We start from the raw sequence: 16,715 nt of genomic DNA, 5'->3' as shown, positions 1-16,715 counted from the left end.
GTCAGTGGAAACACATGTTGCTGTGATGACTCGCCGTGGTGCCGTTGCTGCCCCCGCCGCGCTCCGTCCCGAGCTTCTCCCCCTGCTGTCGGAGTGTGACGGCTCGACTCGGATCAATCCCAGGATCGGACGCTTGATGCCATGAGACCGTGCCAGGCGGCGGCCTCTCCGTCTCTCTCTCTCTCTCTCTCTCTCATCGGGACTTGAATCTTTTCCTCTCAGGAGGTTAATTGAGACAATCTGAAGTGATCGATTGGAGACCACAGGGTCGCGCTGAAGTCGGAGTGGCCGGATATTTGTTGTTGTTGTTTTTTTGTTTTTTTTGTTGCACCAGTGAGTATTAATCCTGCTCAACTTTGGTTGGCTCTGATTCTCCTCCACTGCAGCTTTTCCTTCTTGTGGGAAGTTTCCCTGGCAAAGCTAAATATTGTCGGGTGTCAAGGTTAAAATGTAATCAGAGCACAAGTAAAATAAAACTTTCACTCACCTTTAGATCCTTTCCACAGAGTAAGGAGAAGAGTTTAGGAAATAAAAATCAAAGAGCTTTTTACATTTTTAGAATTGCAATTGCGTTAAGGGGAAAAGTAAATCTTTTCCTTTTAAGCTTCTTTTTCTAACAATCTTTTCAGCAGCAGCTAAAAACAGCAAACAGTGGCCACGTCATTTCCTCTTCACACTCAATAAATGCTGGGCTGTAATTTTTGTAAATTCATCACTTTTCTCACATTTAGTGAAAATCAATTCGGGGACAATCCACAGCAAATGTCGTCTTTACCAAAATTGTCTTTTCACTTCAAATGTACAAAAGTTGCAGTTAATCTTAGTTATCAAACGCTGCATTAAGCGCAGATTGTTATTCAAATTAGTTTAATAAGTTTCTAAGGAAAGCCAGCAGATTGCATTGTATCTTTATATGAACTCTCATAAAATCTAGTGAGCGTTAAAGAATGTGTTAAATAAAAGTCAAGCTTGATGTTGGTTTTTTATTATAAGGGAGGTACAATGTTCGGTTGCAGTGAATTGCTGCCAAATCAGTTGATTTTCTTCACTCAGGTGGTTAAATAAAATGAAAACTAACAGAACGGTTTTCTGTTGGCAAAATGTTTTAAGTATTGTAAGGTGCTGAACTTTTGTAAGTTAGAAAAAAATAAACGATTTTAGCGTTAATGTCATGTGGAATTAAGGCTGAAGGCTTTTATTATTTCCATCAAGTCGCATAAGTCAAAACTGCATTTCTGCAAGAAATCGACCATCTGCCAAAAACAGGAATGGATTTAGAATCTGAACTTTTTAAAACAAGCATCAAACTCATAAACACCCCAGCCTTGTGTTGACGTGTGTTTTAAGCGTTGCAGAGTTGTCAGCGGGACTCTGTCCTCTCTCAGCTTTGTTCTGGTTCTGCTCGGCCCAGTTTAAGATCCATTTGGATTTGCTGTAACGTTTGGCTGCAGTAGATCTGTTATAGCTTCTGTTATTAGCATTTATCCTCACCACCGTCTCCAGAAATGTTTGAAATTAGCATTTGTTCGTATTTTTAACTCTGTTTGACTTTTTTTTTTCTTCTTCTTTTTTTTTTTTCTCAGGTTTGAACTGAGATTATTTTGTTGCCAAAAAAACAAAATACAGAGAGGAGAATGTTTGTCGTGTTTTATAACTAAAGAAATATTTGTCAGTCTCTGTAAATTGATTGAAAATGAGCCGTTTGGTTTGCTGGCTGCAGCTAATCCTCCCACAGTAACCAATTAATCAATTAATCAGATGATGAATTAAAATAAGGTCATTCATTTCCATCCTGATGAATAATATTTTTAATGAAGGCCAGTTTTGTTTACAGAGTTCATAATCTATCTTATATGTGGTTTTGGTTGTGCTTTTTATTTATTTATTTTTTTTTGGTTTATATATTTTTCTATACATTTTTTTAATCATTATTTCCAGTTTCAGTGATAAGTTCCATTTACAAAATGAAAATGTATTGATCTTTGAGAGGGAAAAACAATATATTACTTCAAAATGGTTGCAAAACAACAGTATCACCGTTTATCACAATAATTTCTGGGACAATTTATCGTCCAACAAAATGTATCGCCACACCAACCAGTTACATTCTGTACATTAAGAAATAACCACGTTTTATATCTGGTCCGTACCTTTCCAAGTACTGCACGTCTAATTTTCCAATCGGTTTCGCAAAGAACCAGATCAGTCTGAGAAAGACGCGTCTGTTTGTCTGTCCTGCAGATTCACAGGAAGATCCGGGAGGACTCTGACATGGCGCAGGACTCCCTGCAGTGCCTGGCCCAGCTGGCCTCCATGCACGGGCCCGTCTTCCCAGACGAGAGCGCCCAGGTGTCTTACCTGGCTCACCTGGTGGAAGGCCTGCTCAGTATGATCAACGGGTGAGTGCGAGCTTTCTGTCGCCATTAACCTGGAAGTCACATCATTGGCTTGCATGCTTTACTCGACGGTTTTGGGCAGAATTTGCTGCTCAGACGGTTTAAAATCTTTTTTTAATGAAAATCCCAGTGTTGTGCTGTTGCTTTGCGGAGACGCACCACAACGTTGTGCTGCATTGGGTAGATGATATTCCCTCCTTTACTGTGGCTGAAGCTTCAAACATGTTGCTTTCCGTCAAATATTTCAGAAAGCCTGTGGAATCAGTAGTGATGGGACTTGGTTAAGATATTTAATCAGGTTAATTGCTGGATCTGTATTTAATTTTTTTTTTAATGAAAACCTTTGCGATATTTTCAATAAAAAATGCAGGTAAATTATTACATGAATAGAGATACGAGCTCAACAATATTGTTTTTTTATCTGTTATTTAGATTATCATTCATAAACTTCTGTGAAAAAAATCCTTCTTTAGAAATGTGGACGCTGACATTAGCTTCATGTTTAGCATTGAAATGCTACTTTAGCCTTGAATGTCTTCGCTGAGAGGCTAACTGTCTTTAGCTCGATAATATTCTTTTCCAGCATCCAATCAGATTTTTGAAGCAACAATTAGCCCAGAGAAGGAGCTTCGTCATCCATCGCTGGTGTTTGCGGATGTCACTTGTGCGTCAGATTTAGGGTCGTACTAGAAACTCTTAAGTGCAAAGGTTCCTGCCAGAACCTATGTATGTTTAAAAATAAAAAAAGATTAATTGCATTAAAAATTTTAAGACTTTAATGCATTGATGTCCCAATCCTGGACATCAGTGATCACATGGACTAAACTAATTCGTTCTCTGTTATCAAAACTATCGAAGCCCTTCAAAACCAACAGCCTGCAAGTAGATTTTAAATGTTTTTTGTTGTTTTTCTTTTATTTAAATGAAGAAAAAAAACAATACATTCAGTTTACTTTATCCAGTTGATGCAGTTAGACCTTAGGTTGTACACACCCTTGGCATTTAATAAGACAATATAAAAGGAGAATACATGTTATAAAATAAATGGACAGAGCCTTATGAACCAAATCAAAAACTGGAGCTGCTTCTGGGCCTTCTCACTTTAATGTCTGATTTTGCCAAAGTATTTTTGATCTAAAATGTGGCTGGGATTTTTTAAATTAAATTGTGTACTGGTATTAGTATTATTTTTGGTCAATTTCTTGCCTTAGTTTTTCTAAAATGTTGCTGAAATGGGATTAAAGTTGGGCCGCTTTGGGAACTTTTTTTATTTTATCATCTATACAAAATGATGGGTGGATACTAAGATTTCACGTTTAAGCCACAAGTGTGTGTGCGTGTGTGCGTGTGTGTGTTGCAGTTGCTGCTGATCCTCGGGAACAAATCGTCACCTGGTTTTTTTTTTTTTTTTCTTCATTTTTTTTCTTTCTTACTTTTATTACTTTCATGATTTCCTCTGACATTTTGACAAGTCGTCCACTTTCCTCTCGTCAGAAGCCACAACACTGACAGGTGTAGCTTAAGAACTGACCTGCAGGAACTAATTGAGAGCTGAAAGTGAAAGCGGCCGCCCTGTGAAGACGGGCGCCGCTGCAGCAGCCAGCCTGAGCCACTGAACCCCGAATTAACTTTTCTCTCTAATGCCTGATGCTTTTAACTTAATAGCCTTCCTTTTATTGTTTTCCACCATTAAACCTTCAAAAATCACATTAAAGTGCCAGGGAGCTGCAGAACGCCAGTATTCAATAATTACTTCAGTCTTGAAGGCAGCTGGGAACCGGAGAGATAAAGGTTGCAGCTACTGCTTTGTGTTACTTTTCAATTTGTCTCACTTTGTTTTCGGAAGGTTTGAACGCAACGTGCTAAAGATGCTCACAACCCTCAGTTCTCATCTTTGAGCAGATGTGCTGGATTTTTTTCTTTTTTCTTTCTTTCACATTTCGTGTTTTAAATTCGGAGACTCAACAAGCGTCGGAGGCCAACGTCAGCAGCAGGACGCTGTGCGTTGAACCAGTTCAGCTTTATTTACAGGAAGTAATTGCTTGTTGAGTCTCGGTTTTAATGCCCCCTCATTGCATCATGGGAACAAATTGAGTACGTAGTGCAGCCAGTGGCTTATGCTCCCCAGATGTGTCTGAAACCGCATTCATGCTGTGGTGGATCAAATTATTATCCTCATGCTGTTTTTTTTGTTTGTTCTTTTTTTCAGACACAACAGGATTAAAACGCCACACTTGCTTTCCTTTAAACACGGGCGAATAATGGTGTGTTTTAAAATCCAGAGCCTGTAATAAAACCGAGGGGGCTTGTCGATCAGATTTGCCTGGAGCTCTGAACTGATGATGGAGCTCCAACTCTTTTCATGAGGTGGAAACACTTTGGTGTTTTGTCTGAGCTGTAAATTGCGTGAAGTGTTTGTTTGTCGAACGGCTCTACAGTAAACGTGATTAAAGAGAGCAGAGTTTTATAGTATTTACTCAAATATAAAACCATTACATATGCAAGATGACTGTTTTTACCTGAAGCACAAAATCAGCTGGAATGCTAACAGCAGCCGAGTGTCCGAAACAAACGTGTACAAAGCTTTGTTGATATTCTGCTAATGTTGAAAAAAAAAAACACTGTTTCACAATTGTGTTGTTTCTGTCAAATAGGAAACGTAATTAAAATCACACTTGAATAAGTTTGTTTGTGATTAGGCCTGTCGCGATAAACGAGAAATCGATTAATCGTACGATAAATTAAAACTATCAACATCATTTTAATTATCGCCGTTATCGTCTCTTTCAGCCTTTTTCTCTTCCTGTTGATGACACTAAATGAAAAAAGGCTCAACTCCGCTGCTCTCCACTGACCCTCCCTTCCTCATTTCCTCAGTGTAATGTCCAGCGCACACGACACCATCTTAGTGCTGTCAGTCGATTGTCGGCCCATTTTCAAAATCTGAGATCACACATTAGCCGACAGAAATCCTAGGTATAACGGTTCCATCGGGTTCGATGTGCCGTGTGGTGTCCAACAGTGGGCACAAAATAATGGCTACAAGTCCAGCTAACTAATTTTAAAACCAGGCATTAATCAATGCTTTACTACAATCTACCTGCAGTGCATGTGGCTCTAGTGTCAGCGTAACGTCCTGACTGAATGAAAATCATTAGGACCGATTTATGTCACGTTAACGAAGAACAGCTGAAAAGTTACCGGGTTCATCAACGTAGCGATTTTGCTCCAACTCCTCCTCTTGTCAATTCTATATTCTTTGCACCAAATGTTTTATAAACATTAATGTTGTTTCCACATATTATCTCCAATTTCCGCTGGACTTCGGGTTGCGCCATGTCAGCTGTTTGGGATTCCCCTCAGTAATTTCCCCTCAGAAAGCAGGAGGAGAATCTGCGCTTTCTGATTGGCTACCTGTCACATTCAACAGGCTGCGGTAACAATCCCAGTGGGGAAAAACCCCTGATTTAGATCGGAGCACCACAACGATTTAGCGTAACACACCACACACTACAGGATGATAACAAGAGACAATCTTAGAACGATAAAAGTTCTAAGATTGTCATAAGGGTAAAATGTAGGTGTGAACTAACGTGTAGTGTGAATTATTGCATCAGGTAGTCGATGTTCCATCTTCTCTATTTAAATCTAATGATTACTGAAGGGCAATATGGTAAACAGACTTTATAATCTGCACTCTTTTGGTTGAATGCAGTATTAATTTACACTTTGGCTTTATGTTATTTCTTTTTTATTCAAGTACATTTTTGTTAATGGAGACTGAGAATCAATTTTATTTTTATTTTTGGTTGTTTTGTTTATTTTGTTTATCAGTTCCAGTGTTGGGTGTTCTTTAGAAAATAAAGTGTATTTATCTTTGGCAGGAAATCGCATGCATTATTGTGTCATTTCCATTAAATCTGTGTAAAAAGGTCTTCAAACAATACTATCGTCTATCACAATAGTTTTTTGAGACAATTAATCGTTCAGCAAAATTTGCTATCGTGACAGGCCTATTTGTGATAAATTTTTAGAAAACACGCTGCACCGACATCATCCAACTACTTCCTGTCATCGACGTCTTCTTTGTGGTTTTTATCAGTGGTAAAATCTGGCTGTCGATGATGAGACTCATGTGATGTGAAACTATAGTAACAAAGTCTAAACCTGAGTTACATGAATCTCCACCAAAGAGGCGGTCATGTGGAGCTGCATGAACACAAAGAGAGTGTGAGGGAGAAAAAAACTATTTTAAATTCTTAATGATGAATGTTGTGTTTGGCACAATATGTTGGAGCTTCCATATTGGAGGCTCGCATTATTTTTGGTCCAGCCTGTCCAGGGTTGGTTGCTCTCAGTCCGTCTCTGCTTCCATAAAATTAAGCTGGATGGAATTGGGAAAATAAATTGGCTGAATGGAAATGTGTCAGTTTGAATAAAACTCACATTTTTAAAGTGTTTTCATTAAGATGAGCTGCAAAACTGCCATGGTAACACTTAATTTGCGTCGCGCGAGTCAATTGTTGTGACCATTTATTTATTTTTTGACATTTGCAGAATATCAATAAAGTTTTGCACAAATTTGTAATGGAAACGCAGCTGTTGTCTTTCAAAAGTTTGACGTGTTTTTATCCAGAACTTGTCTCCTCCTGCTCCTGTTCATAAGCTTCAGGTCTGGTTCTACATCTGAATGCTAATAGACAGCTGATGACTGCCAGTAAACAGTAAACAGTATAAACAGAATATAACTGTTCAAAATCAAAAATGGAGAGATGACTTCACAAAAAATCACCTGTTTTCTACCATCGCAGCACCGGTATTGCAAAGAACTGCTTGGACTCTTTAAATTTTAGCCAATTATAAAAATAAAAGCACTGTTACTGGTACTGGTCCGGTTCAGTACCAGTAACATGTTTTGGTAAAGCTTGTTGTTTAATGCAGCACAAAATGTTGAGATGTTCTGGTGAAACTAACTAAGCAACTAAGTTGTTTAGTTGCCAAAACAGAAATTGTGGATGGATGAAAATTAAAAAAATAAACAAATAAATCTTGTTACTGAATTGTTTTCGGGGGGTTTTTCACAATATCTGGTTCAATTATTTGCTGTCCTGGGTCCATTTGCAAGAATCAAATTATAACAGTATTAATGCTACACACTTGAGTGTTTATTTTTTGCAAGTCATGCCGCCAGTGCAGCTTTCACCCACTTTATCGCAGGCATCCTGCCGTCACTTGGCCCTAAATGACGGTAAATCAGAGTATTTAAACACTTCACTGCTTTTGCATCAGGGGTCTCAAACTCCAGTCCTGGAGGGACGCCGTCCTGCAACGTTTAGAAGTGTCTCTGCTGCACCACCTGACTAGAGTAATTAGGTCATGAAGGCTCTGGAGAACTGATCTACACAAGGAGGAGGAAATTAAGACATTTCATTCCAGTGTTTTCTACTTGTGGCACATTTAAAACCTGCAGGACAGCGACTGGAGGACTGGAGTTTGAGATTAGATTTAAATTTCAGCCTCAACAGAAGCTCATCTCTGAGCTGATGCTGACGTCCGTCTGCAGGTCCTGGATGTGAGCAGCGTTTTAAAGCAGTTATAACTCCAAGCTCAGTTCTTCTATTTATTTAATTTTATTTATTTTTTTTTTACATAGTTATTGGCTGCTTATTTTAGTTCTTTTTACTAAAAAAGCTATTTTATTTCTTGGCAATTAAGATTTCTAAAAGTGACAAAAAAAAAAAAAAGAAGGGATAATTAGACGCATTTGTTTCCATAAAGTCTGTGTGCGTGAGAGATGTTGACGTTGTCTTTTCATTGGAAATAAGAGGCTATGATTACTTGGCTTGATATAAATAACGTCCCCACACACCGGCTGAGAAAGGGGTCTTTTTCTCCTCTTCCTCTCTCTCTGTCTCTCTTCCCCGCTCCACTGCTATGTCTTTAATCACCTATTCTTGGAGCTTTTTTCCACTTGCCTCATCGGAAAGCCATGCAGAGAGGGACGGCCGATCCGCAGCGATTGAACAGTCCTGCACGCAATTTAGCTCCATCTGATAGGGTTTAGCAGGGCTCCTCACACAATGTAGCTCTTTCACTGGGACAGAGTGGGAAGAGAAACAGACGCTTCATCTTCAAGTTTTTCATCCAAATCTCTTGGATCAGTTAGTCATGGTCTAAAAAGAGTTAATAATAATTTAAAAAAAGCACTCCTTCTTTTGTATATCAGAACATTAAAAAAAAATCTGTTTTAATGAATAAATTAAATCAGATGTTGAAAAAGCACTAAAGATTCTACCTTTGTTGGTTATTTCTGCACTAAAGTAAACCCCCAAATGAAAGCATTATGAGTGAAAACTAAACGCATCCCGCCTCCCTGCGCTAAATTATAGAGAAAGTAACAGTCAGATGCTGCTAATCAAGTGCAAAACCTTTAAAGGGCCAGTATTGTGTATTTTCCAGGCAGTGTGACATTTCACAGGACAAACAAGTGTTACCTTCAGTTATTATGAAATGCTATATATCAAATATCAAAAGAAATTTTACTTCCTAAAGTGACGCCTTGAAATCGGGCCTCTGTCTATTTAAAAACTCCTGAAACTCGGCCTTCAGGAAGTCATCGCAGCTTCACTGCTCTATTAACCCTTTAGCAACGTTTTACCAGCTTTGAGAAGTAGTTCTGTTAACGAGCTCAGCTGATGCTCAGCTCCACCAGGTGTTTGCTAATTGCTGCTGGCTAGTCTGAAGGAGCCGAGTGGGGGAGGAGCGTCCTGTGAGCTGGAACCTCTAAAACTGCAGCTCAGAGGAGGAGCTTTGTCCTTAAAGGCGGAGCTAGGTCCAACCAGGCTTTAAGAACAGCTGAATGGTTGCCATGGAGATTAAAGGATTTCTCAAGTATGAAGGAATCAAAGCAGCGCTCCAGGTATGTTTCTGTTGAGGGAATAACATCGTGACATGATGTCCATCCATCAAGGAGGCCCAACCCAGAGACAGATGGGGCAAACAATCACACACACACACACACACACACACACACACACGCCCACACACCTCAGTAGAATTCATGTAGTTCATGTTTTTGGTCTCTGGGAGAACCTGTGAGAACTCACCCATGCACAGGGAAAACATGCAAACTCTGGGAATCGAACCCAGGAGCTTCTTGCTGCCAGCTGCACCACTGTTGACGTTCGAGTCAAAGCTCCACGTTTGACTTAATTTTTACTGAAGCACAGATAAGACTGTGGGATGCATCTGTGGGAACATTTCCTGGGGTCAGGCTGCCTGCCGCCTTTAAAGATTGATTTTTATGTCATCATCATCTTCTTTTGTCCCCAGTGGGCGAACTGGAGAACCACTGGCGTTCAGCCTCACTCTGAAGTCTGTTTTTCCTCTGACTAAGGCAGACTTGTTTTTTTGTTTTTTTTGGGAAACCTTAAACCAAATAAAGACGGCTTGTTTTCCTTACATTTTCATTTTCCTCTCTCTAATAAAAACACAAGCCGGGCATTTATTGGTGAACCAAACTCCCCTTCTGATGGTTGCTAATGTTTATTTTGTGTCCGAGTTTGAGACGGTGGCGGTTTCTGTGTCCTCAGGATCGAGATCGAGGATTCGGAGGCGGTGGGCATCTCCAACATCATCTCCAACCTGATCACCATGTTCCCCCGGAGCATCCTGACGGCGCTGCCCAGCGAGCTCTTCACCTCCTTCATCAACTGCCTCACACTCCTCACCTGCTCGTTTGGACGCAGCGCCGCCCTGGAGGAGGTGGTGAGTCGCGGCGCATTCAGCCCGCCTTCTCCCGAGGGCAGACGTTTCGTCACATCGTGTTACACATTTAGATGCATGTAGGTGTTGAAATCTTTTCAATCGGGTGTTTTTCAGGGTTTGGAATGGGCCTGATTTCCGTTGAAAGTGCTTGATGTCCAAAGTGCGCGGCTTTGCAACAAAATGCAAATCAAACGTTTGGAAGAATTTCCAGTCGAAGCCAGATATTTTTATTCACTCAATGCAAAACAGTTTCAAAATAAAATCTCTGTAAAAAATGCTCTTGCTGTATTTTCTGGCATTTAGCGAATTAAAATATTGTCGGTAATTATATCTAACCTAAAAATGTTTCCTTTAGGTAAATATCTGGTTTCAACTGTCTGTTTTTGAGCGTTTAATTTGAGCAAGGACACAATTTATTTAATCAATCAACAAATTTTATTTGTATAGCACATTTCAGCAACAAGGCATTTCAAAGTGCTTTACATCAAATCAAACACAAAAACACAAAGCAACATGGAATCAACAATCAAAACAGATTGTTGAAGTTGTTTTAATATAATGAATATTTTGCTCATTTAGCTAATTGGAATAATATTGATCTGTGTAGCTGAAATAAAGGTTGTCTTATATTTTCAAGTTATTGAAACTGGGAGATTAACTTTTGTTAGTGTTTTGTTTTGGTGCTAGTTGGATGTAAAGAGACGTTTCAAAACAAACAGTTTTTGTTTTATTTTAATCTACTTTATTCCTGCTCTAGAATGTAGCTGCTGTCACAAAACATTAATAATAATAGTTGAGTAATTAAGTACACAATTACGTCAGTAAGTAACAAACGGTATCATAGTGAATTAAAACTTTTTTTTTTCTTTACGTTTGTCTGCATTTTTCCTCCAGAGTGTGGAGCTGCAACAGTTTGGAAACTGAAGTACTTGAATTTTACTGTGGGACGAATGGACAAACCCTTAATACACAACACTGATGATTAAAAAAAAACAAAACGGAACACAGAACCTGATGATTTTGCAGCCATTGGTGTCAAACAGTTTGCTGTGAATTTGACTCCTTGCCTTCTCGTTCCTCCTCCCAGCTGGATAAAGACGACATGGTTTACATGGAGGCGTACGACCGGCTGCTGGAGTCGTGGCTCACGCTCGTCCAGGACGAGGAGCACTTTCCCCGCGGCTGCTTCGTCCAGCCCGCCATCCAGGTCTTCAACTCCTACATTCAGTGCCACCTGGCCGCTCCGGACGGCACGCGGAACCTGGTGAGGCCACCTGACGCCCGAGAGTAATCCCGCTGATCCGATTCCTTCCTCTCTCTCTTTTTTTAATCTTTTTATTTTTATTTTAACAGTCTGTAAACGGCATATCGTCCCACGAGGCGGAGGAGATCAACGAGCTGCAGGAGGACGACAGAGAGCTGTTCTCAGACCAGCTGTCCAGTGTGGGCATGCTGGGCCGTGTGGCGGCGGACCACTGCATCCCCCTGCTCACAAGGTGACAGGACAAGTGATTATCTGACCGCAGGATCACATCTTGTCATGTTAGAATTACAACCAAAAGAGAAAAACAATCTCAAAGTTTTTTCTTCTGTCTAGTTTTTAGTACATTGGAAATAAGACGAAACTAAATTACAACTTTTATTCTAAATTATTCTGATGTCTAAATTAAAATAATCTTCTTTGACAAAAGTTGCATGTTTTTTGTTTGTCAAAATCTCTTTTGGCAAAAAAAAAAAAGACTATTTTAGGAAGGTTAATTATGGGAAAACCTTGAAAACAGAAGGAAACCAAAAGGATTTGCAGAGATAATCACTTTATGTTGCGTCTAACATTTTTGTAAGTAGATTTATATTTAAATTTGTACTTTTGTCCTTATTTATTCTTGAATTGCTGGGCGCACAAAATCAGCTCAGCTCACCTGACTTTGACCCTCCTTGGTTTAGATGAAAGCATTTTTATTTGTTACAACGGCCTAGTCCAAGTCCAGACCTAAATCCAGTTGAGAACCTAAAGTATACTTTGCTCCCCTTACAATTTGATGAGCTTCAGTTGTTTGGCAGTGATGAAAGGGTAAAATATAGATAAATGTTTTACATGTGAATACGTGGAAGAGACTTAACCAGAAGTGTTTCTGTGACTGGAGAGAAATGTTCTACAAATATTTAGATTTATAGCAACTCGATGAATATGTGTGCAACACATTTTTCTGATTTTATCTATACAAATATAATTTAAAAAAAAACAGGGTTGCGGATAAAAAAAAGCTTCATTTTCCTTCCAGTTTCCAAATGTATCCGACTGTGTGTTGATGTAACTAAAATACGTTGAATTTTATGGCCTTGACGCCACAAAATACAGAAATAAAAGATTATGAATACATTTGCACTTTCATGCATATTTGCTTTACAAAAAAAAATAAAAAATACACGTGCCATTTCTTTGTTCCCCGCTGCGCAGCCTGCTGGAGGACCGGGTGAACCGGCTGCACGGTCAGCTCCAGAGGACCCAGCAGCACCTCATGGCCTCCACCGACCTGGGGTCAGTGGACCGCAAAGTCCTGGACGACCTGTACGAGGACATCCACTGGCTCATACTGGTCTCAGGTCAGCAGCTGGTTCTTTAAAAAATAAAAAAAGAGAAAGACGGATTTGATTCGGCGCCGGTCAGAAGGAGCTTCACTGCAGAGAAATCCAAAAGCCAGTCCGCCAAAACTCCACATAAAACCAGATCCAAACTCTTTAGACTTTAACAAGGAGTCGTGTTCCGCACGTCTACAAGAGAAATGTTTTATTAAAGTCAGAAATGACTTTTCCAGGGCAGTTTATTAAACTTTACTGGTTATATTTATAACAGAGAAACCACCCTGCGCTGCGGCTTCGTGACATGCAGTCTGCGTCTGCAGAGCAGTTCAAAGCTTTATTGAGGTTTACGGCCCGTTAACTTACACTCTGGACTGGGTGTGGCGTCTTCACAGAGGAGATCCATTTTAATTGTTTTTACAATGTTTTACAGAGTACAGCAGAACTCTGCATACCTACACGAAAGTAATAACCCAGGACTTTAGACACACTGTAGTACAAACTCATAATCGTACAGATCCTGGAAAGTGCTTGATTTCTGTACAGAGTCCTTGAAAGTGCTTGATTCTCAAGCTGCAGGGTTTTGTAATAACGTGGAATCTTAAAAGTCTGGATTAAAAGTCTGAATTTGGAAAACGTCTTTTATAGTTGAAACCAGACATTTTTATGCCCCTAATAAAAAGACAGATATAGGTTTTTTTTCTTGTTTCAGGTTTTTAGGATCAACAGTCATTTCTATTTGCTAAATGTGAGAAAAATTAGTGAGAAATTTTTTTTTTTAGAGATTTTTTGTGACTTTCCTCATCTGTTGTTTTTAAGCGTTTAATTTGAGCAAGACGTTAATTTACATGAATACAATTTGTAGTGAATATTATTACTCCTAATTTCTCATCAACTAGTTAATCTGAGATAAACAATGTCTCATATTTTATGCATTAAGACATTGAAATAGTGTTTTTATTTATATTATTTTTGTTAAGCTGGTGTTTAGTTTATAGTGTGAGAGAGAGAAACGGTCCAAAACAAATTTCATTATATTTCATTTTACTTTAAGCAGAATGTAGACATTATTAATAATAAACAGTAATAAATAATGTAGAATCGTATAAAGTAAAACTTTTTTTTTTCTTTTTAGTTTATTTGTATTGTTTTTGTCTCCAAAGTGTAGAGTTGGAAAAGTTTGAAAATACTTGAAAAGTGTTTGAATTTTATTGTGGGAAAAGTGAGCGAACCATGAATAACTGATCAATTTGAAATGTAAAAAAAATAGACAAAATAAAGTAAAAGTTGAATGTTTATGTTAAAAATAATGGATGCTCTCTCTCTCTCTCTCTCTCTCTCTCTCTCTCTCTCTCTCTCCCCCTCCCAGGTTACCTGCTGGCAGACGATCCTCAGGGCGAAACCCCGATGATCCCCTCTGAGGTGATGGAGTTCTCCATCAAACACTCCACAGAAGTCGACATCAACACGACGCTGCAGATCCTCGGCTCGCCGGGGGAGAAAGCCTCCTCCATACCGGGCTGCAACCGCACAGACTCCGTCATCAGGTAGCGCTGCTGGTCCCGCCGGGTCTCTGGGTCGGGCCGGTTCAGTTTGTCACAGCGCCTGTCGGGTTTTGGTGGATGAACACGCTCAGAGGTTTTTGGGATCAGCTGTTTGGTGTTTGGAGTCGACACATCTAATGCTTTTAGCCAGGGGTGCGCCCATAAACTGGACTCGATTTCCTTAATTTGGCCGATTAATTAACATAAAATTAATCTGCAAAAAACAAAAAAGGTTTGAAAATCAGCGTCTCAACCACGACTCATCATAGTTTTCTCCTCTGTCACCAACTTAGCTACTTTGTTGCTCTATTTTAGCCGGGTTGACACCAACATTTCTATTTTATATTGTAATGATGAGTCAAAAAAGAAATGGGCTCATTCTTCAAATTTATTCCTATCTAAGCACTTGAACCTTTTTTATTCAATATTAGAAAGACATTAAAACGTGCAAATATGTAATTCCTTTTTTCAATAAGGAAATACACTTTTTACTGCCTAAAATGCACAAGAGTAGCATTTCTTCAATGAAACACTTAAAAGAAAACGTGTGAAAAGCTGCAACTTAATTTAACATCAGTACAGTGAAGGACTGATCTGGTGATTATTTTTTTATATTAACCAGTTAATTTGATAGCATAAAGTTGCTTAATAGCTTTTTTGTTTAGTTTTGGGGGGTTTTCTTGCAAAATTTGAACAAGGTGAAGCTGAAAATGCCACACTGATTTCTGGGTAGAAGAAATTCACAGAGAGGGTTTTTCATCTTAAATGCAAAACTTCAATTTTTTTGTACGGCTTTGACTTGTTTCCTGCTCTAACTTTGCTGTTCTTTCATCAAGTGGCCGTTTTTTTGAGTCTGAACACTCCAGTGAGCGATTATTCAATTACTGAATTAGAGTACGGTTATTTTAAATAATCGCAATTAATTGTCTTAATCACTTCATCCCTGATATTTAGCGATTTTTTTATTTATTTATTTTTTTTAGACAAAGAAATCGGTATCAGCCAAAATCAGAATCAGCAGGTCAGGCTTTTTAAACATCGGCGATCGGCCAAAATACTTAAATCGGTGCATGTAAGTTTATACTTTTAGTCAGATTCCAGTTTGTCCCGTCAGTTTTACTGCATTTCTTTAAAAGCCACCAACTATAAACTACTTTAATTTTTTTCCCCAACTCATCTTTTTTTTTTTTTTGTTCTAAATTTGACATTTATGCATTGAGTAGTACATTTAGCTTTCCCTTTAATATTCTGTGTTTTCCAGTCTTAGAAGAAATTGTAAAAATCAATGACGGCCGTCTAAAGACCAGGTGGTGAAACCTGAACGAGGTCCAGCTCTTAAGCTGACATAAATCCCAACAGAAAGTCGGACTGCAGTCTGTGTGATGAGGCAGGATTTATTATTTCAGTAACAATTAGCCCGCGGTGTTGGAGACCTTGTCCTGCTCAGGGATCCCGGCAGCCGCTCCGGTAATCGCCGTGACGACAATAGACACTCCAAGCAGCCGGCGTCGTCGTCTTTTGAAGGTCATTGTGCTGCTGGGTCTTGTTGGATTGCTCATTAAGTGGAGGAGAAGAGTGTGTGTGTGTGTGTGTGTCAAGGGAGAGGAATGACAGCCATGACAGCGGATCGTAGTGACCGCCGGCCAAACGCGTCGGGTTTCCCGATCGTGGACGGCCGGCCTCGGCCTCGTAAATGTCAGCGCGGTTTTTGTTTTCTGCAAACGACGTGAAGCGGCAGGCTGTGCCCGGGTGGGGAAGACGCAGCCGTAAGCCACTTTAAGCTTTCTGTCCTTCTGCGTAATGTGTGTGAGGCTCGCTGAAGCAAACACACACACACACACACTAAGAACAACGTGATGACAGCCTGTGGATGCCCGATCATTCGCTGTCCGGGTGGAACGGCGCTCGCTTGCTAACAGGAGGTTGGAAAGTGTCGTTTCCACCTTCGGGTTTTTAAACTCTTTTGGCATCGATTTTACATTAATGTGCGATTTTACATCCTGTAAACTAAACGTGACATCCAAAACATTTCATCATAATGGTTTACCGGCAGACTACGTAAAATTATGAATACTTGAAACAGAAATTGTTTCACAATAACAAATTCTACAGGACGGTAGAATTTGTTATTTGAAATTTGTCCACTAAACAAAAATGATTTTTGTTTTGAGACACTTTTCATGTAATCTTTTGAAAATGGCCTATTACAAGTTTGCCATCGTGGAACTGTAAAACATTTTGAATATTCAATATTAAACGTAGCGATCAAAAAGCAATGAATACAACAGAAATAAAAACCACACGCAATCAAAAATAGTAAATAAATGGAATTACGAACTCTCCAAACAAAATTGCGCTTCGGAAAATATTAATCATCAAAATAGAAATCATTCACCACATTTTCATTTATCATTCGATTCTTTTGCTT

At 39.3% G+C, this 16,715-nt stretch overlaps 1 protein-coding gene across 1 annotated transcript in view; it reads left to right on the top strand.

Annotated features, from left to right (window-relative positions):
- Positions 1-16,715, top strand: part of LOC122839861 (exportin-4) — a 58,656-nt gene that overhangs the window by 32,988 nt on the left and 8,953 nt on the right. The window contains exons 8-13 of the mRNA XM_044131861.1: positions 2,242-2,399; positions 9,989-10,163; positions 11,251-11,427; positions 11,517-11,659; positions 12,622-12,767; positions 14,113-14,290. Coding sequence (XP_043987796.1) covers positions 2,242-2,399; positions 9,989-10,163; positions 11,251-11,427; positions 11,517-11,659; positions 12,622-12,767; positions 14,113-14,290 — 977 coding nt within the window. The remainder of the gene's footprint in view (positions 1-2,241; positions 2,400-9,988; positions 10,164-11,250; positions 11,428-11,516; positions 11,660-12,621; positions 12,768-14,112; positions 14,291-16,715) is intronic.

The sequence above is a fragment of the Gambusia affinis genome, linkage group LG11, assembly GCF_019740435.1.
Source record: "Gambusia affinis linkage group LG11, SWU_Gaff_1.0, whole genome shotgun sequence".
Lineage (NCBI taxonomy): Eukaryota > Metazoa > Chordata > Actinopteri > Cyprinodontiformes > Poeciliidae > Gambusia > Gambusia affinis.
The sequence above is the reverse complement of the archived record's forward strand: the minus strand, read 5'-3'. Positions and strand labels throughout refer to the sequence as shown.